Here is a 21,755-nt window from a genome sequence, read left to right as displayed (position 1 = left end):
AAGCGCTCGATAAATATGACCATTTTCCCCCAGATGGAAAGGCGGTAACCTCTTCTTCTCCAAAGTTTCTTGGCAGTGGAGACCCCAGGATTTAAGTAGCAACATTCCAGGAGATTAATTACGGTAGTCCCATTAGCAGGGGGCCGTTGATCCACCAATGCTATTTATTAATAATAATAATACTAATAATAATGATGATGGCGTATGCTAAGCCTTTACTACGTGTGAGGCACTGTTCCAAGCACTAGGGTAGATACAAGGTCATCAGGTTGTCCACATGGGGCTCACACTCTTAATCCTCATCCGTGCTCTTGAATCCCTCAGCTTCCAATTCTCTCCCAGAGCCCCTCCAATCTGACTTCCGTTCCCTCCACTCCACCGAAACTGCCCTCTCAAAGGTCACCCATGACCTCCTTGCCAAATCCAATGGCTTCTACTCTATCCTCATCCTCCTCGACCTCTCAGCTGCCTTTGACATCCCCTTCTCCTCAACACATTATCCAAACTTGACTTCACAGGCTCTCCTGGTTGTCCTCATCTCTCTGGCCGTTCATTCTCGGTCGTGGGCTCCTCCTCCCCATCCCATCCCCTACCTGTAGGGGTTCCTTAAGGGTCAGTTCTCGGTCCCCTTCCGTTCTCCATCTAGACTCACTTCCTCGGTGAACTCATGGGCTCCCACGATCATCTCGACGCAGATGACACCCAAATCTACATCTCCTCCTCTGTTCTCTCTTTCCTCTCTCCAGGCTCGTATCTCCTCCTGCCTTCAGGACCTCTCCACCTGGATGTCCAGCTGCCACCTAAAGCTCAACATGTCCAAGACTGAGCGCCTTATCTTCCGTCCCAAACCCTGTCCTCTCCCTGACTTTCCCGTCTCACAAGTCCGCAACCTCGGTGTCTTCCTCGGCTCCGCTCTCTCATTCACCCCACACATCCAATCCGTCACCAAAACCTGCTAGTTTCTCACCAGGAAATGGGGAAGAATCTTTCAGCATGGCGTAGTGGATAGAGCCTGGGCCTGGGAGTCAGAAGATACGGGTTTTAAATCCTGACTCCGCCACCTGTCTGCTGCGTGACCTTGGGCAAATCACTTCACTTCTCACTGTCTCAGGTCCCTCATCTGTCAAATGGGGATGGAGACTGTGAGCCCCATATGGGACGGGGACTGTGTCCAACCCCATTTGTTTGTATCCACCGCAGCACTGTTGAACAGTGCTTGGCACATAGTAAGCACTTAACAAATACTGTCATTGTTATTATTATTATTGTTACATATGGCTCACGGTCTTAATCCTCACTTTACAGACAAGGAAACTGAGGCAAAGACAAGCGAAGCCACTTTCCCAAGGCCACCCAGCAGACAAGTGGAGGAGCTGGGCTGGGATTAGAATTCTACCAGATGTGCCTTCTTTGCCAAGCGATTTTTGAGTCCTGGAGTGAAAATATTACCGTTTTCCCCAAGGTAGTCAAACGTCCCTGCTGCTACTAGCTCTCACTGAAAGACTTCTCCTATTCTTCCCCAGATGGGGAATTTTTCAGCATCGAATGTAGTGTTTTTCTTTCTCTTCCTTCCTCTCTCTTTCTTTCTCTCTTTCTCTCTTCCCACCCCTTCCAACTCTCTGCCTCCTTCCCTTGTTCCCACAGATGATTTCTAAAGAGAACACAGTATTCTTTATGCCTTTCTCCTGTGTTCAGATTTTTTGTTCCCTGGGGGCGGGTTTATGTGCTTGCCAAGCATTTAGACAAACAGCGTGGTCAAGTGGAAGGAGCCCAGGCCTGGGTTCTGGCAGCCAGTGGACCTGGGTTCTAATCCTGGCTCTGCCACTTGCCTGCCGTGTGACACTGTGGAGAAGTTCCTTCCCTTCTCTGTGCCTCTGCTCTCCCCTTTGTAAAATGGGAATACAACTCCTGACCTCCCTCCCTCTTAGACAGAGAGCCCCACAAGTGTCAGGAATTGGGTCCTATCTGCTTAGATCGTACCGACTCCAGCATTTAGTACAGCGCCTGGGAGTCAGAAGGACCTGGGTCCTAATCCCAGGTCCACCACTTGTCCGCTGTGTGACCTTGGGCAAATCATTTCATTTCTCTGTGCCTCAGTTGCCTCATCTGAAAAATGGGGATGAAGACTGTGAGTCCCAAGTGGGATGGCGACTGCCTCCAACCCGCTTACCCTGTATCTACCTCAGCGCTTCGAACAGTGCTCGGCACACAGTAAGCACTGAACAAATACCATCATTTTAGTTATTTCTCAAGCATCGCCGGGGCCACGGAGAGTACTCAATCAATGCCCGTGACCCTTGGGAGCGCAGGCAGAGCACTCGATCGACGCCATCCTTACTTCTCGAGCCACCCCCGGTACCCCCACCTCAGCTGGTGCTCAACCGGCAACCCCGGGGGACCTCGGAGACCCGAGGTCCCGGCCCGGCCCGTACCTTCGCGGGGTGCAGTCCTCGTGCGGGGGGACGATGACGACCTTGACGGTGACCGAGGTCCTCAGGAGGTCGATCATCTGCTCGTGGCTGAGGGTGGCCACGGCCACGGTGCAGATCTCCACGAGCCGGCTGCCCTGCCTCAGGCCGGCCTGCCAGGCATAGCCGTACGGCTCCACGTCCGCCACGATGCCCTCATAGTTGACGTGGAAGCCCAGCTGGCCCAGCCCGTTCCGCCGCAGCGTCATCTCCACCGACTCACAGCCTTTCGTCACAAACTGCCGGGCCGGAGGCAAGGGAGAGCGTTAGCGGGGCCACGGAGCCTGCCCCTGATGATCCATAACAACAATCATCAGCATTATGCTCTCTCTTAAGAGCTTACTATGTGCCAGGCACCGTTCTGTGACTTTGGGCAAATCATTTCACTTCTCGGTGCCTCAGTTCCCTCTTCTGGAAAATGGGGATTAAGACTGTGAGCCTAACGTGGGACAAACTGATTACCCTGTAAATCTCCCCCAGCGCTTAGAACAGTGCTCTGCACATAGTAAGCGCTTAACAAATACCAACATTATTATTACTATTATCTGGAAAATGGGGATTAAGACTGTGAACCCGGGCGTGGGACAACCTGATAACCTTGTATCTTCTAGCGCTTAGAACAGTGCTTGGCACATAGTAAGCGCTTAACAAATACCATCAGTATTATGAAGGAGCGTGGCTTAGTGGAAAGAGCATGGGCTTGGGAGGCAGAGGTGGTGGGTTCTAATTCCGGCTCTGCCACTTGTCAGCTGTGTGACTGTGGGCAAGTCACTTCACTTCTCGGTGCCTCAGTCCCCACATCTGGAAAATGGGGATTAAGACCGTGAGCCCCGTGTGGGACAACCTGATTACCTTGTATCTTCTAGTGCTTAGAACAGTGCTTGGCACGTAATAAGCGCTTAACAAGCATATTGGGTTGGACACAGTCCCTGCCCCACATAGAGCTCATAGTCTTATTGCCCATTTTACAGATGAGGGAACTGAGGCACGGAGCAGTGAAGTGACGTGCCTAAGGTCACACAGCAGACAAGTGGCAGAGCTGGGATTAGAGCCCATGACTCCCAGGCCTGGCCTCTAGCCACTACGCCTTGCTGCTTCCCTTTCCACTGCTTCCCAATGCTGCTTCCATCAATCAATGCTATCGATTGAGCGCTTACTGAGTGCAGAACACTGGACTAAGCACTTGGGAGAGGCCAACAGAACATACATACCTGTAATTTACTTATTTATTCATCTATTCATATTAATGTTTGTCTCTTCCTATATACTGTAAACTCACTGTGGCTAAGGTATGTGTCTGTTTATTGTTCTATTAGACTCTCCCAGGAGCTTAGTACAATCCTTTGCACACAGTAAGCGCTCAATAAATACAACTGAATGGATGAACGGAATAGAGTTGGTAGACACGTTCCCTGCCCATAATGAACTTACAATCGATCAATCAATGGTATCGATTGTTTACTTGAGTGCAGAACATTGTACTAAGCGCTTGGGAGAGTACGCTAGAACAGAATCGGTAGATACATTCCCTGCCCACAGCAAGCTCTCAATCAATCGATGGCATTTATTGAGCACTTTGGGTGCAGACCACTGCACTAAGCGTTTGGGAGAGGACAATGGGACATAGTTGGTAGAAAGGTGCCCTGCCCACAATGAGCTTGCAGTCTATCAATCAATGGCATTTACTGAGCACTTACTTAGTGCTTTGGAATTTATTGAGCACTGTACTAAGCGCTTGGGAGAGGACAATAGAACATTCATCTGTAAAATGGGGATTGGGATTGTGAGCCCCACGTGGGACAGGGACTGTGTCCAACCTGATTTGCTTGTATCTACCCCAGCGCTTAGTACAGTGCCTGGCACATAGTAAGCCCTTAATAAATGCCATAATTATTATTATATTGTACTCTCCCCAAGCGGTTAGTGTAGTGCTCTGCACGCAGTAAGCGTTCAACAAATACGACTGAATGTCTGCCTTGTAATAATAATAATAATAATGTTGGTATTTGTTAAGCGCTTACTATGTGCAGAGCACTGTTCTAAGCGCTGGGGTAGACACAGGGGAATCAGGTTGTCCCACGTGGGGCTCACAGTCTTAATCCCCATTTTACAGATGAGGGAACTGAGGCACCGAGAAGTTAAGTGACTTGCCCACAGTCACACAGCTGACAAGTGGCAGAGCTGGGATTCGAACTCATGAGCCCTGACTCCAAAGCCCATGCTCTTTCCACTGCGCCACGCTGCTTCTTCTTGTAGGTTTCTCAAACCTAGAGGGGCACTGCCCGTCACCCACAGAGGGTCCCCGCGTTTCGACAGAGAGTCTACGGAGGACACCCGGAGAGTATTCTGGGGAAACAGAGGCAGAGTGGGAAACTAGAACTTCATGCCTTTTTCCAAAATGGATGAAATCACCCATGGCGGCTCCAAAACGGAAGGAAACAATCAAGGAAGACTGGAGTGATTTTCCATCATAGATTTTCCATCACAGAGTTAAGTTCGGGTTCTTTCTTCCGGGGCAAATCACAAGAGGACAACCCACCCCAGCTTTGTCAAACCCCTGAATGGCGTGTTTTCTTGAAGGCCAAATTCTCACGGGGAAGTGGGTGGCGGGGAGGGGTTGGGGTACGGGGAATTCTCACCTCCAGCCTTTTGACAATCTCCCTGACGTCCTCCAGATTGTTCTGGAAGCTCTCCACGAACACGCACTCCCCCCGTTCGTAAAATATTTTGAGGCTGGTGTCGGTTGAGGTCCACCCTATGACGTCCCTGCAGGAACAGTTGAACACCACGCTCTTGGTTTCCTGTTCGATGAGGACCAGGAACTCGTTGGAGATGGCCAGCAGGCAGTCGATCTCCATCCCCTTGTGGTAGTCTTTGGCGTGGACGCCCCACACGATAGCCCCCGCGCTGTGGAGCTCGGCCCCCGGGTACGGCTTCGACTTCTCTTTCTTCTTGGAGGCCAGGGAGATGAAGGGGAACTTTCCGGAAGGGTCGATGGGGGTGTTGGTGACGTTCTTTTCCGCCAGGTCCTTCAGGTACTCCTGGCGCGTCCGGGTGGCCATGGCCCGGAACTTTTCCGATTTGTGGGCGGCGTTCTCCGCGTTGATGACCTTGGCCAGCAGGAAGTCCCGGAACACGTTGGATTTGGGGAAGGTGACCCCCTTTGGGATCGGGGGGCCAAAGGAAGGAACGTCTCTGGACCTGGTGACGGCCACGCTGTGGGAAAAACGTCACAGGGAAACGGTCAGGGCTTCAAGCTTTAGTTTCCCCTCAAACGTTCTCCTTGGCCGGAAGTGGGGGAAAAAAACAAGGCCAAGACCTGTTTCGAAAGAGGTAAAGCCCAACCAGCATGGCCTGGTGGAAAGAGCCTGGGCCTGGGAGTCAGAAGGACCTGGGTTCTAATCCCGGCTCTGCCATTTGTCTGCTATGTGACGTGGGGCAAGTCACTTCACTTCTTGGGGGCCTTGGCTACCTCATCTGTAAAATGGGGATTGAGACTGTGAGCCCCATTTGGGACAGAGACTGCTTGTATTTAGTCCACTGCTTAGGACAGAGTCTAGCACCTAGTAAGCCCTTAACAGATACCATAATAATAATAATAATAATTTTTCTCTGGGCCTCAGTTACCTCATCTGTAAAATGGGGAGACTGGAAGCCCATGTGAGACAGGGACTGTGTCTAATCTGATTATCTTGTATCTTATTCCGGCTCATAGAACAGTGCCTGGCACATAAGCAGTGTGGCTTAGTGGAAAGAGCACGGGCTTGGGAGTGAGAGGTCGTGGGTTCTAATCCTGGCTCCGCCACTTGTCAACTGTGTGACTTTGGGCAAGTCACTTAACTTCCTTGTGCCTCAGTTACTTCATCTGGAAAATGGGGATTAAGACTGTGAGCCCCAGGTGGGACAACGTGATTACTCTGTATCTACCCTAGCACTTAGAACAGTGCTTGGCACATACTAAGTGCTTAACAAATACCATCACCATTATTAACAAATCCCATTTAAAAAAAAAGGAGGGATGGAAATTGAAAAAAATATCCTACTGAGTGAAAGTAATAATCAATCAAACAACTGCATTTATTGAACACTTACTGGAGGAAGAGCACTGTACTACTCCATCCTTGGGGGAGTAGGATGGAACGGAATTGGTACATACATTCCATGCCCACAATGATACGATACAATTAAATTCCTTGAAGAGCTACCAGATGGGCCAATAGCGGAGGCATTTCTGCTCCATCGTGGAAGCAGTGTGGTTGAAGGATCAATCAATTGATCATATTTATTAAGCACTTACCATGGGCAGAGCACTGTATTAAGCGCTTGGGACAATATAACAGACACATTCCCCACCCACAATGACCTTATAGTATAACCTGTGGGCCGTGTCCGACCTGACAACCTCGTATCTATCCCAGCGCTTAGTACAGTGCCTGGCACATAGTAAGCACTTAACAAATGCCATTAAGAAACAAACAATATTAGACCGCGATCCCATGTCAGGCAGCAGCTGGGTCTGACCTGATGATCTCGTATCTAACCCAGTATAAGCTTGATGCTTAGCGAGTGTCCAAAAAATACTGCAATCATTATTACTATTAACTACTATTATCATTATAGGAAATACCTACTTTAAAAGCGCTCTCCAAAAAGCATGGGACAAGGAAAAGTGAAAATGATACGAACAAAACGCCAAACGTATTCGCATTACGCACCGACCCGAGATGTGAAGCTCATTTCAAGACTTCATTCCCCGCATCAATGGGAGATGAAAGAATGTAGCGAATCAAACACCTTACGTTGCCACGTGCTGTCTAATTTAATTACTTAAATGAATACAAACTCAATCGGGACTGTGCGCTAATTGGAACAGTGCAGAATGTGTTTCACCACTTAATTGCTACAGGGACTTAACTCTTTTTGTATGGTTTTGTTAAGCGCTTTACTATGTACCAGGCACCATATTAAATGCTAGGGGTAGATACGCCATAATCAGGTTGGACATGGTCCCCATACCATGTGGGGCTCACGGTTTCCATCCCATATGAGGTCCCTGAGGCATAGAGCAGTGAAGTGACCTGCCTGAGGTCATCCAGCAGAAAAGCTTCTAGACCATAAACCAGCTGTGGGCAGGGATTACCTCTCTTTATTGCTGAATTGTACTTTTCATGCTCTCAGTACAGTGCTCTGCACACAGTAAGCGCTCAATAAATACAACTGAATGAACAAATGAAGTGGCAGAGCCAGGAACAGAACCCAAGTCCTCACTCCCCTTTGACAAAGCTTCATATACTCTGGATGATTTATGGACAGTCCCAAATAGCTTGTCCATTTCTATATCAAGTGAGAAGAGTATTTTTCTAGAGAATGCAAGCTTGAGTGTTTCATGCGAGGTGGCATTCAAAAAATCCGTGAGCCTAGGTTCCAATTTCTAAAAGTGAACATTCACTTGGGAAAACGTTAACATACAGCAGGGTGTGGAGGTTGACATGTTAACACGTAAAATGGCTTCTTCGGGGTTTGCTTTTTAAAACCCACGGGCTGCATAGATTGGTACCAGGGCACCTTACGACTGAATGGATGAATCTTGGGGATGGGGTTATAAATCGGGAAACATTTGTTGGAGTTGTTTTTATGAAATGTTTCCCATCCAGGCTCTCAAAGTGTTTTCCCAAAGCTGTCTAATTAACCTTCAAGAAAACAGGCTTATGGAAAGAGGTGCCATAGATTACGCCGTTTCTAAATAAAGAAACTAAGATATAAGTCCTCCTACGAGAATAACGGAGACAACTAGACTGGCATGTTGTCAACTGTTTAAATACTGACTTCTAGATGCAAAGGTGACTTCCTTGCTTAAAAGGTTAGAATTTATACATTTTGCCAGATTAAGGGAGGAGAAGCCGATAAGGCAGAGAGCTCGTTCCGGAAAATCAGGAATTTCTCCCCTTGTCACCAGTTCAAATCTCATCTCTGCTCTTTCCCTGGAAGCTGGTGCGATTTGATCTGAAATTTCTCACTACAGTAGACGAAAACTGGATCCAGCTGGTCACCTCCAGCTGCTCGCCTGGCTCTCAAGTTCTCAACTCTAGCCAGAGTGGCCACTTAACGGCACCGGAGCGCGTCAGATCCCTGGAGGTACACGACATAATGTGTGTCACACTGTGTTTCGCAGCAGAATGGCGTGACTTCGCTCGGAAGAGTTTGCCAAGTCGGCCAAGACCTACAGAGTTTATCGGGCGGGGAATCTTTGCTCCGAAGCCTTTGGGTTTCCCTCCCGGCTCTCTCTAGAGACGGTGCAACTACGGAGTCGTGGGTCTCTATGGCAGAGGTGAGGGGGTGGGGGCTTATTTTTAAAAATATCAGCCATAACATTATTTAGTGAGTGATCGATTAGGATCCGGTCCATGCAGTGTAGAGGGCAGCAGAGCTGAAAATCCGATTTCGGAATAAAACTGGATGAGCGGCCACGCTAAATCCAGCCGGTCACTTTATCACCCGATAGAATTAGGTAAATAAATGTATGATTGCTTATAATGAAAGCATTCAATCATCCAATACTATTTCCTAAGGACTTACTCGCCACAAAGCACTGTACGAGGTACAACAGTTAGCAGACCCAATCCCCTACATCCGCTCCCTAGCAGGGGAGCTAAGATACTACATTACCGAGAAGCGGTGTGGTCTAGAGGTTACAGCCCGGGTCTGGGAGTAAGAAGGATCCGGGTTCTAATCCCAGCTCTGCCACGTTTATGCTGTGTGACCTTACACAAGTCACTTCCCTTTTCTGTGCCTCAGTTCTCTCATCTGAAAAATGGGGACTGAGACTGTGAGCCCCATGTGGGACAGGGACAGTGTCCAACCCAATCTGCCTCTATCCACCCCGGCGCTTAGTACAGTGCCTGGCGCAGAGTAAGTGCGTAACATATACCACAGTTATTATTATTACAATAAAGCGCAGTTAGGGGAAGAGAGTTTCAAGACATGTCCACAAGTCCCTTGGGAGAGGAGGTGAAGGAAGAGGGGGGAATGACATCAGAACTTGATGGCTCAAGTGTGTAGGTGAGGCAGAAGTGTTTATGAGGCATTCATTCAATCATATTTACTGAGCACTTACTATGTGCAGAGCACTATACTAAACGCTTGGGAAAGCCCAACAACCAACAGCTGTGGCAGTAAGGGTAAAGGGGCAAGATCAATCACTAAATCAGTGGTATTTACTGAGCGCTGACTCCGTGCAGGGCACTGTACTAAGCGTGTGGAAGAGCACAATATAATAGAGTTAGTAGACATGTTCCCCGCCCACAGTGGGCTTACAGTCTGCAGGGAAGGAGATGAGAGATTAGAGACTTTCTGGAGGAGATATGATTTCAGAAGGGCATAAACAAAGCTCACCTCCTCCAGGAGATCTTCCCGGACTAAACCCCCCTTTTCCTCTGCTCCCCCTCCTCTCCCCATCACCCCCATTCCCTCCCTCTGCTCTACCCCCCTCCCGCCCCACAGCACTTGTGTGTATATATGTACATATTTATAATTCTATTTATTTCATTAATGATGTTCTTATATCTCTAATTCCATCTACTTATATTGATGCTATTGATACCTGTTTACTTATTTGAAGTCTGTCTCCCCCCTTCTAGACTGGGAACCCGTTGTGGGCAGGGATTGCCAAATGGTACTTTCCAAGCACATGGTACAGTGCTCTGCACACAGTAAGCGCTCAATAAATACGATTGAATGAATGAATGAACGGGGAGCAAAGCGGTCTGCCGGATGTGAAAGGATAGAGAACTCCAGATAGGAGGGAGAAGTCAAAGGTGAGAAAGAAGAGAGTGAGGTATAAGAGAGGAGGTTGGCTCTAGAAAACCCAAGTGTGTGAGTTGGATGATTGTGAGAGAAGCTGAACGAGTAACGTAAAGTCAGTATAACCGAGTTGGTAGACACCTTCCCTGACCACCGGGAGCTTACAGTCAAGAAGGAATGAGATGAGATATTAATCAGGGGACGCCTCCTGGAGGAGAAACGATTTCAGAAGGGGCGTGAAAATGGGGAGGTCTGCCAGATGCGAAGGGGTAGAGAGTTCCAGATGGAAGGGAAGGTGTGAGCAAGAGGTTCACAGGGAGAAAGAAGAGAGTGAGGTACACTGCGTAGGTTGGCTCTAGAGGATCGAACTGTGCGAGCTGGATTGTCGTGGGACAGGAGCTGTGACTATTCATGCTTATCATGCCTGGCGCAATTAATAATGATAATAATAATAATTATTACGGTATCTGTTAAATGCTTACTATGTGCCCAGCCCTGTTCTAAGTGGAGTTCACCTTTGAGAGTCAACCGACCAGGTGAAAGTTCAAGTTCAGGAAGCCAAAGCCTAACCCTCTTTGCAGTAATTGCTAATGATAATAATAATAATTTTGGTATTATTTAAGTGCTTACTATATGCCAGACACTGGGGTGGGTACAAGCAGGTAGATGACATGTGTTCGGGAGTGAGACGGGGGAAAGGGGAGGGGGCTGTGGTTTATTGTTACTACTACCAATAATAACGATAATAATAATAATTACGGTACTTGTTAAGCGCTTACTATGTGCCAAGCACTTCTAAGCGCTGGAGTAAATACAAGTTAATCAGGTTGGACACAGTCCCTGTCCCACATGGGGCTTGCACTCTCAATCCCCATTTTCCAGATGAGGTCACTGAGACCCAGAGAAGTGAAGTCACACAGCAGACAAGTGGCGGAGCGGCATCAGAACCCAGGTCCTTCTGACTCCCCGGCCCAGGCTCTATCCACTAAGTCACGCTGCTTCTCATTTATTGATATCAATGTCTGTTTCCCCCTCTAGCCTGGAAGCGCACGGTGGGCAGGGAATGTGTCTGTTTACTGTTCTGCTTTCAGTTCTCAAGCACTTTAGTCCAGTGCTCTGCACACAGTAAGCGCTCAATCGGTAGGAATGACTGACTGCAATAGTTACCTGTAACACACATTCTCGGTGCAAGGGTTATGCACCCGAACGATCACAAAAACGTGCTGGAAGTGAGAGCGAATGTTCTTTGGGCTGAAGGGCTGGGAACCAGGTTCTTGGAAAACGATCGTCACAATATCGTTGCCGATATGCCGCTTCCTTAAGAGCTACAAAGGAAAAGGAAAAGAAGAATCATACACGGCCTTGGCTGTCTCTATCTCTCTCCTCCAAATGTGTTTACAAATCTTCATCCCTAATTAAGGAGCGTTAGCGAAATCCGCCGAGTTGGGCTCGATAATAAACACCGCTCTTATGCTTCCCTCCTATGAAAATAGGAGATTCTGACACTACGTGGAAGAAATGCATCGCGCCTTAAATTTGGAACTGAGCAATATCTGACATATTAGATAAATTCCTTGCATCTCAGAAACCCGGTTTCCATAACAACGGCTTGATTTCATTTTCACAATAGGAATGGCTCCAGGAGGGGAGATACTTTTTTTTAACAATCAAACTGCTGAAGTAATTACAGTGCAATTTGCGTGCCGGTCTAATTGGCTTCGTTTTAAACGTTTTTGCTCCGCTACGCTGAGGTAGTTGTTCAGGGGCACTTGCTGGAAATGTAGAAATTAATAACATTCTGCAGTGCTAATACCATTTTCAAAGTAGGTCAGATTTCTAGCTTCATCGTTCCTTTAATTGCAGTGACATCCCTTTAAGGAGACAACCAGCTGTTTGACGAAAGGGGTGATCACTTTCAATGGTGATCTTGGAATATATGTTCTTAGTTAAGGAGTGAAAAGATTCAGCCTTTTTTATGGTATTTGTTAAGCACTTATCATGTGCCAGGCACTGTACTAAGCAGTGGGGTAGATAAAGCTAATCAGGTTGGACACAGTCCAGGTTGCACGTGAGGCTCGCGAGCTTAATCCTCGTTTTACAGGTGAGGTAACTGAGGCACAGAGACGTGAAGTGATTTTTTTTAAAAGAGTATTTGTTCAGTGCTTACCATGTGCCAGACACTGTACTAAGCGCTGGGGTAGAGACAAAGTAAAGCACAGTCCCTGTCCCCTGTCCCCCATGGGGTTTACAATCTGGATCCCCATTTTACAGACAAAGTCACTGAGTCTTGACATCCATCACCTTCCCAAATGAGGTAGATAAGTTTTGCTGTCCAGCGGCTCACTGATTAAGGGGTCGGACGTCACCCAGCCAGGTTGGAAGGGTTGAGAGGTTTAATCCTTCAATCGATGGTATTTATTGAGACCTTACTGTGTGCCGAGCACTGCACTAAGCGATGGGAGAGGACTATACAACAGTGTGGGTAGACCCGTTTCCTGAGCTTACAGTTTAAAGGGGGAAGCAGATATTAACATAATTCAATCATATTTATTGAGCACTTACTTTGCGCAGAGCACTGTACCACCCACTTGGGAGAGGACGATACGAGAGTTGAGAGACATTCCCTGCTCACACAAGCTTAAAGACGAGCAGGGAGGAGACAGACTTTAATAGAAATCAAACAATCGGATTTATCTAGTGGTTACTGTGTGCAGAATACTGTACTAAGCACTTGGGAGATGACAATAGAACAGTGTTAGTAGACACATTCTCTGCCCACAACGAGCTTAAGTCTAGAGAGGGAGACAGACATTAATGTGTATCTATCAGTCAATCGATGGTGTGTATTGATCACTTACTGTGTACAGAGAACACTGTACTAAGCGTTCGGGAGAGTACAATATAACAGAGTTGGTAGACACTTTTCTACTATGAACTTACGGTCTACAGGGGGAGAGAGACATTAATATAAATCTCAATCAGTACAGGGTATGAAAACATTTTGAATAATTTGTTTATTCATTTACTTCTATTAACGCTTGCTCCACCTCTAGACCGTAAGCTTGTGGTGGACAGGGAACGTGTCTACCAGCTCTGTTGTACTGTGCTCTCCCAAGCGCTTAGTATGGTGCTCTGCATACAGTAGGTGCTCAATAAATACCACTGCTTGATTGAATGATTAAGATTAAAAAAGAACATGGTAATGGAGGCTAGAAAAAGTAACAGCTGCATGCAACACAATCCCATCAATCAATCACTGAGTGCTTTCAGCGTGCTAAGCACTGTACTAAGCATTTGGGGAGTATAACAGAACTAGCAGATGTGTTACCTGGCCATAACGAGCTTACACTCATCACTTTTGAAGCCCCATTTTCTCTTCTAGACCCATGGAACTTTTTTAGTATATTTGTTTCCAGCAGCACTGTGTAGACCAGTACTCCCCAAAGTGAAATAGCGTTCATTATCAACAGGGAGAAATTATAGTCCTCTAGACTGTAAGCTCACTGTGGACAGGGAATGGATCCGTTAATTGGTGTACTGTACTTTCCCAAGCATTAGTACAGTGCTCTGCACACAGTAAGCGCTCAATAAATATGACCGAATGAATGAATGGTGGAGGGAGAACCAAAACTCCCACACTCATAAAAAAAGATTTTGGAACTTACTGCGTTTCGGAGATTTTTTTTTTAAAGCCACCCCCACTTCCTCCCACGAAAGAGTCGCTCGTTTTGCTTCAACCCAAACATGGCAGAGCGCAGAAAATTCCAATAAACCGAGAACTTTCTGCACAACACGTATGGCAACTTTCGTTCATTAAGGAAATCGTTAATCTAGTTAGAAACTTTGATCGAGTGGACACGACAACAATTTTTGTCCCTATGACACATGCAGCAATGTTTTCATTTTTTTCTTTCTAACAATGGGCTCGCAGCAAGGATATTTGTTAATGAAATGTACATCGCCTTGATTCTATTTAGTTGCCATTGTTTTTATGAGATGTTCTTCCCCCTGACTCTATTTATTGACACTGTTCTTGTCTGTCCGTCTCCCCTGATTAGACCGTAAGCCCGTCAAACGGCAGGGACTGTCTGTTGCCGACTTGTTCATTCCAAGTGATCAGAACAGTGCTCTGCACATAGTAAGCGCTCAATAAATACTATTGAATTGAATTGAATATTTGCTGCAGAGGAAAGCTTCTGATTTGAATGTATGCCCCGTGAATAACTAAAATAACTAACAAAATAACTAAAAACTATATTCTCCCAAAGTAACTAAAATTACTAAAATTCCTCCCAAATAACTAAAAGAGCAACATAATGGTTGTTGACCATACCAAAGTCACTGGATGACTTGGCCATTTGGATTGGAAGCTGGGGGAATGACTTTTGGCTCTCAAAAGTCCTGATTTGCTCCCTTTATTAATAATTATAATAATAATGATGATGATGATGATGATGATGACGGTATTTGCTCGCCGGGAGGGGGGTCACCTTGAGGGCTTCATCGGAACGGAGCCCCTCATCCTCTAGACTGTAAACGAGGTCCTCTAGGCTATAAGCTCGTCAGGAGCAGTTTACGTGCCTGTCTATCATTATATTCATTCAATCAATCGTACTTATTAGTAATGATGGTATTTGCTAAGCGCTTACTATGTGCCAGGCACTGTTCTAAGCTCTGGGGGACATACAAGGTCATCAAGTTGTCCCACATGGGGCTCACAGTGTTAATCCCCATTTTCCAGATGAGGTAACTGAGGCACAGAGAAGTTAAGTGACAGTTAAGTGACTTGCTCAAAGTCACACAACTGACAAGTGGCAGAACCGGGATTAGGGCCCACGACCTCTGACTCCCAAGCCCGGGCTCTTTCCACTGAGCCACGCTGCTTCTAGTTCTTTATTCAAACCCTTCCCTCAGCCCCAAAGCACTTGTGTACATACCCGTGATTTTATTTCTACTGAGGTCTGTCTCCCCTTTTAGACTGGAAGCGTATTGTGGGCAGGGAACATGTCTACCAGCTCTGTTAGATCATATTCTCCCAACGGCTTAATACGCTGCTCTGTATACAGTAAGTGCTCAGGAAATATGACTGATTGATTACCGCCTTTTTTTACCCCTTCCTTTCACCCACCACAGAGTGGCCTAGTGGAGAGAGCACAGGCCTGGGAGTCAGAGGGATCTGGCTTCTAATCCCGGGCTCTGCCACCTGTCTGCTGTGTGACCTTGGGCAAGTCATTTCACTTTCCTGGGCTTCAGTTCCCTCATCTGCAAAACAGGGATGAAGACTGCGGGCCCCACGTGGGACACGGACTGCGTCCAAACCGATAAACTTCTATCTACACCAGTGTTTAATGCAGTAGTGAGGGCTTCAAAATACTATTTTAGAAAAATCGGAAGGAGAGATTTGACTGAGGGAGTGAAGGCTCATGGGCAGGGCTCCCCTTTTGATGTAGGGAAAGGGGAAGACTTGTTTTGTAAAATGGGGAGACTCATTTCTAAAATTTGATTCTGGTAGCAGAGTGAAGGGTGGGCTTTGGAGGAGAGACACTGGTGACAGTGAGGCCTGTTGAAGTAGGAGCGAATCTGGGTTAAGACAAGTCAGGTTCTCAATCCAGGATGGTGGCTTTTCTAATGGAGAAGAAGGTGCAGGTCCTGGAGATGTTGATGGAGGAGAAACTGAGAGGATTTCACTAGATGCTCAAGGTGGGGGTTGAAGGAGAGGGAGGACAAAAAGATAAGAGAATGCTGCATGGCCTAGTGGAGAGAGCCCAGACCTGGGAGTCGGAAGGACCTAGGTTTGAATCCTAACTCCGCCATCTGTCAGCTGTGCGACCTTGGGTAGGTCACTTCCCTTCCTCAGGACCTCTTTCGCCTCATCTGTAAAATGGGGACGAAGACTGGGAGCCCCATGGGGGACATGGCCTATATTCGTTCGTTCAATCATAAGCACTTACTGTCTGCAGAGCACTGTACTAAGCACTTGGGAAAGTCCAACCTGGTTAAGTTGGTATCCACCCCAGTGCTTAGTACAGTGCCCGGCACATAGTAAGCGGTTAAAAGATACCATAAAAGAGTGTGAAAATCATTTTCTCCACATTCAAAGCTGTACCGGACATTTAGAATACAGCATTCCCTATCCTCACCAGTTCCCTGATACCTCATGACCAACCTTCCTTTCTGTCAACAAGAGGATCTGACACAACACTTTTTAGTTTTGAGATCAAATAAATCACAGCTGACCTCCACTCTACTGATTTAAGAAGCAAAGGAATAATTCATCTCGGTTCCGTAAAACCAGCCCGTTAAGATAAAGTCCCTGGACCAAATAAACACGACCTCAGCAATCCCAAACAATGGCTTCTTGTGGCTGGCTGAGATGGATAGGGCATGGGCCTGGGAGTCAGAAGGTTGCGGGTTCTAACCCTGCTCCGCCATTTGTCTGCTGGGTGAACTTTGGGTGTGTCACTTCACTTCTCTGGGTTCCCTCATCTGTTAAATGGGGATTAAGACTGTGAGCCTCAATCGGATGGGGCAGTGTCCAATCTGATTAGTTTATGTCTACTCTAGGGTTTAGAACAGTACTTGACACATACTAAGCACTTAACAAATACCATCATTTTAAAGGAGGAGAAGGATCTGGGGAAACAGCTGGATTTCCTGAGCCGCTTTAACCACTTTGGATAAGAACCAGGGGCCGGGGTATTGGCTCCCTGTCTTCGGGCTCTTTGAGGTAAATGAAATGATTCTCTTCTTGTTCTGAATCCGGTAGCCCGCGGAGACCGGAGGCATTTGTGGCAGGAGAGAAGGTATTCAATAGAGTTCATTTGTTCATTCATTCACTCATCAATCGCATTAAATGAGCCCTTCTGTGTGCAAAGCACTGTACTAAGTACTTGGAAGCGTACATTATCACAATAAACAGACACATTCTCTGCCCACAGTAAGCTTACAGTCTAGAGGGAGGAGACAGACATCGATATAAATAAATAGGTTATGGAAGCAATTATTGTGGACTGGGAATTTCACTGTTTATTGTTGTAATGTACTTTCCCAAGCACTCAGTTCAGCATTCTGCACACAGTAAAAGCTTAGTACGATTGAATGAATGAATGAACCGTTCCATTTCTCGGTAGATGTCCTCTCCAAATGAGCAATTGGTCCGAGGCTACCAAAAATTTGGGGTCATCAGGTCTTAGAATTGGAACTGTTGCGGGGGGGGGGGGGGGGGGGGTGAGCTAATCAGACCTCTGATCTCTGAGCGATCAGATCCCCTGGGTATGCTGATGAAGGAGGTGGGCTGGATAATCAGCTCATAATAAGAAGCAGCACGGTGTATTGGCTAGAGCCCGGGCCTGGGAGTCTGAAGGTCATGGGTTCTAATCCCAGCTCTGACACTTGTATGCTGTGTGACCTTGGGTGAGTTACTTCACTTCTCTGCGTCTCAGTTCCCTCATCTGTAAAATTGGGGTTGAGACTATGAGCCCCACATGGGACAGGGACTGTGTCCAATCCGTTTTACTTATAGCCACCCCAGTGCTGAGTACAGTAGTTGGCACAGAATAAGCACTTAACAAATACCATAATTATTATAATTGGAGCCAGGCCTGACCTCCCCACTCCCAGTTATCCCCTGCCTTCAGTGTCAGTGGGAAAAGGGCTTCAGTCAAATGACAACTGCTTTCTCTATATACACATACGTATATATATTTTATGGTATTTATTAAATGCCTACTATATGCCAGGCACGTGTACTAGGTGCTGGGGTTGATACAACATAATCAGGTTGGACGCAGTCCCTGTCCCACAGGGGGCTCACAGCCTCAATCCCCATTTTAGAGATGATGTAACTGCGGCCCAGAGAAGTAAAGTGACTTGCCCAAAGTCACAGAGCAGACATGCGGTAGAGCTGGGATTAAAACCCAGGTCCTTCTGACTCCCAAGCCCATGCTCTATCCGCTAGGCCATGCTGCTTCACTTACATGAAGGCAGCTGTCTTTAACGCCAGGCTCTGTTGTCTACTGATGCATCGATGAATGGGGACAAGGATGGAGTCTGACCTGATCAGCCGATCGATCATCAATGGTATTCACTGAACCCTTATCGAGCGCTTGGGAGAGTATAATATAACAGAGTTGGTAGACACATTCCCAGCCCACAACAAGCTTACAGTCTACAGGGACGAGTTCGCAATCTAGGGGGTTTAACTTGTATCGACCCCAGCGCTTAGAACAGTGCTTGACACATTGTAAGCGCTTAACAAATACCATGAAAAAACCGACTTGGATAAAGGACCAGGTTCTGCTTCTTTTCGGTTTCTCTCCAACTAAGAACACTAAACAGGGCTTGCAATCTGCATTGAAACACTTCGTTGAGGGCCCAAGACAAAACTTCACCCACGTATAATTCAAACTCCTCGCATCCCTAGAGCGGTCTAATCACCATTCTTTCAGTTTGTTCTCTTCCTGTTTCGTGGAAACTTCAATCCTCACAAGTGAGAGGCAGATGACGAATCCCCCGAGCCACCCAGCTGGCTGTTAACCTAGAATTTCTATCTCTTCATCTGTTTTCAGCTCATTTGCCTTTCCTGATTTCCATAGATTACCACGCCTCCTGCTGCTGACACAGGTGTCTGACTGCAGAATTCTGCCGCTTACTTTTCGGGAGCGGGGGAGAGGGAAACGAGGCGGGAACTAGAAATAGCGAAGACTCTCCTACCTGTTGCTTGTTGTTTGGCGTGTAGGGTAGCATCGTGGAAACATGGAACATGATTTCGTAGTCCTTGTAAGTAGTGTAGAGAGAGTAGGTGCCAGTTGAATCAGCTGAAGAGGAGGTAAGCAAAACATAAAGATCCATTTAGCACAAATCAATCAATCGATCGATCAGTGGGGCTCAGTGCTTATTAATAATGATGACAATAACAATAATGGTATTTGTTAAATGCTTATTGTGTGCCAGACACTTTACGAAGCGCTGGGGTGAATACAAGAAAATCGGGTTGGACTCAGTCCCCGTCCCATATGGGGCTCACGGTCTCAATCCTCATTTTACAGTTGAGGTAACTGAAGACCAGAGAAGTGAAGGGACTCGCCCAAAGTCACAAAGAAGACAAGTGGCGGAGCTGGGATTAGAACCCATGACCTTTTGACTTCCAGGCCTGGGCTCTGTCCACTACACCACGCTGCTTCTTCCCGTAATACATCTCATAATTCACTTCACAGGTCCGTCGGCCACCATTTTATTACTCTTAATTCCTGGATGTGGGCATCAATCCAAATGGACTTCTCTTATTTGATATTTATATTGCCCGATTCTTGTTTTAGGATTGTCTTTTGACATCTGGTATGTTCCCAATGTACAATAAGACACAGAGGGGCTGGTTCTGTGTTTAGGTTATAGTCTTGGATGTGCAGCTTAATGTTGACTGCTTCCTCCGCAAATCAACTCTATCTGTTCCTTAAGCTTTCCGCAAAACAAAGAGACCTCATCAAAATGCACGTGGTACAAAATACAAAAGCTGCTTTCAGCTCCTGAGCCCCACAGATTAGCAATTCCTAGCGAATGTGCAAACAACGAATTTTAGATATGTTGTAAAATTTGGGCATTTAAGAGCAATGAGCAAGGTAGAGTCCTCTAGACTGTAGGCTCATTGTGGGCAGGGAGTGTGTCTGTTATATTGTACTCTCCCAAGTACAAAGTACAGTGCCCTGCACACAAACATTATCCAACCTTGACTTCACTGACACTGTCCAGTCCTAGTTCTCCTATTTGTCTGGCAGCTCTTTCTCTGTTTCTTTCGCGGGCTCCTCCTCTGCCTCCCACCTCCTAACTGTGGGGCTCCTCCGAGGTTCAGTTCTGGGTCCCCTTCTATTCTCCATCTACACCCGCTCCCTTGGAGAACTCATTCACTCCCATGGTTTCAACTACCACCTCTAGGAAGATGACCCCCAAATCTACATCTCCAGCCCCGACCTCTCTCCTCTGCAGTCTGGTAATTCCTCCCGCCATCAGGACGTTTCTACTTGGATATCTTGCCGACACATCAAACTTGACATGTCCAGGGACGGAGCTCTTTATCTTCCCGCCCAAGCCCTGTCCTCCCTCTGACTTTCCCATCACTGTAGACAGCACCACCATATTCCCTGTCTCACAAGCCTGTAACCTTGGCATTATCCTCCAGTCATCTCTTTCATTCGACACACATATTCAGTGTCACAAATCCTGTCAGTTCTATCTTCCCCAAATCAACATCAAGAAAACACCCTTTCCTCTCCATCCAAACTGCTACCACATCGATCCAAGCACTTATCCTATCCCACCTTGACTCTTGTATCTTTCCCAGTGGTTGGCACAGCGTAAGCACTTTACCAGCATCATTAAAATAATAACAATAATAACAATAATCCACCTACTAGCTGACCTCCCTGCCTCCTGTCTCTCCCCACTCCGGTTCAAACTTCACCCCGCTGCCTGGATCATTTTATTATAAAAATGTTCAGTCCATGTCCCCCCACTCCTCGAAACCCTCCATTGGTCGTCCATCCACCTCTGTATCAAACAGAAACCTCTTGCGGCTGTTGTCGTATGCCGTCATGTCCGACCCATAGCGAAACCAGAGATACATCTCTCCCGGAACGCCCCACTTCCATCTGCAATCGTTCTGGTAGTGGATCCATACCATTAGCTTGAAAGCACTTAATCAGCTTGCCCGTTCTACTTTATCTCACTGATTTCCTACTACAACCCAATCCACACATTTCACTCTAATGCCAATCTATTTGCTATGCCTTGATCTCATCTCTCTAGCCACCAATTTCTTACCCAAGTCCATCCTCTGACCTGGGACTCCCCCAAAACCCCTTCATATAAGACAGATAATCACTCTCCCCACCTTCAAAGGATTATTAAAATCCCATTTCCTCCATGAAGCTTTTCCCGACAAAGCCCTCTTTTTCCCTACTCCCTCTCCCTTACCCGTCTTGGATCTGTACCCTTTAAGCGTTTGATATTCACCCCACCCTCAGCCCTTCAGCATTCATGGACAAACCCATAATTTATTTCAAGGCATGTCTCAGTCTCTAGAATATAAACTCCTTGGGGTCAGGGAATGTGCCTACCTACTCTTTGCTTATAATGTGCCAGGCACTGTATTAAGTGCTGGGGTAGGTAGAAGCCAATCAGGATGGACACAGTCCCTGCCCCACATGGGGTTCATAGTCTTAATCCTCATTTGACAGATGATGAAACTGAGGCCCAGAAAAGTGAAGTGACTTGCCCGAGATCACACAGCAGACAAGTGGTGGTTCCAGGATTAGAACCTATGCCCTCTGAATCCTGGGCCGTGCTTTATCCACTAGGCCACGCTGCCTTTCCCTCGCACACAGAAGCCACTCAATAAGTATGATCGATTGATTAATACTGCAGCAGCAGAGAGCAACAATTTTTCCCTTCTGAGCTCCCCTCTCCTCAACCCACTTTTACACCCTAATCCTT

The 21,755-nt window shown here is 46.9% G+C and overlaps 1 protein-coding gene across 1 annotated transcript in view; it reads right to left on the bottom strand.

The window, feature by feature from the left end:
* Nucleotides 1–21,755, bottom strand: part of SIPA1L1 (signal induced proliferation associated 1 like 1) — a 363,817-nt gene that overhangs the window by 57,082 nt on the left and 284,980 nt on the right. The window contains exons 11-14 of the mRNA XM_029058544.1: nucleotides 18,981–19,084; nucleotides 11,436–11,593; nucleotides 5,108–5,684; nucleotides 2,433–2,707 (exon numbers count right to left, since the gene is read on the bottom strand). Of these exons, the coding sequence (XP_028914377.1) occupies nucleotides 2,433–2,707; nucleotides 5,108–5,684; nucleotides 11,436–11,593; nucleotides 18,981–19,084 (1,114 nt within the window). The remainder of the gene's footprint in view (nucleotides 1–2,432; nucleotides 2,708–5,107; nucleotides 5,685–11,435; nucleotides 11,594–18,980; nucleotides 19,085–21,755) is intronic.

The sequence above is a fragment of the Ornithorhynchus anatinus genome, chromosome 1 (genome assembly GCF_004115215.2).
Source record: "Ornithorhynchus anatinus isolate Pmale09 chromosome 1, mOrnAna1.pri.v4, whole genome shotgun sequence".
In the NCBI taxonomy this organism is placed as follows: Eukaryota; Metazoa; Chordata; class Mammalia; order Monotremata; family Ornithorhynchidae; genus Ornithorhynchus; species Ornithorhynchus anatinus.
The sequence above is the reverse complement of the archived record's forward strand: the minus strand, read 5'-3'. Positions and strand labels throughout refer to the sequence as shown.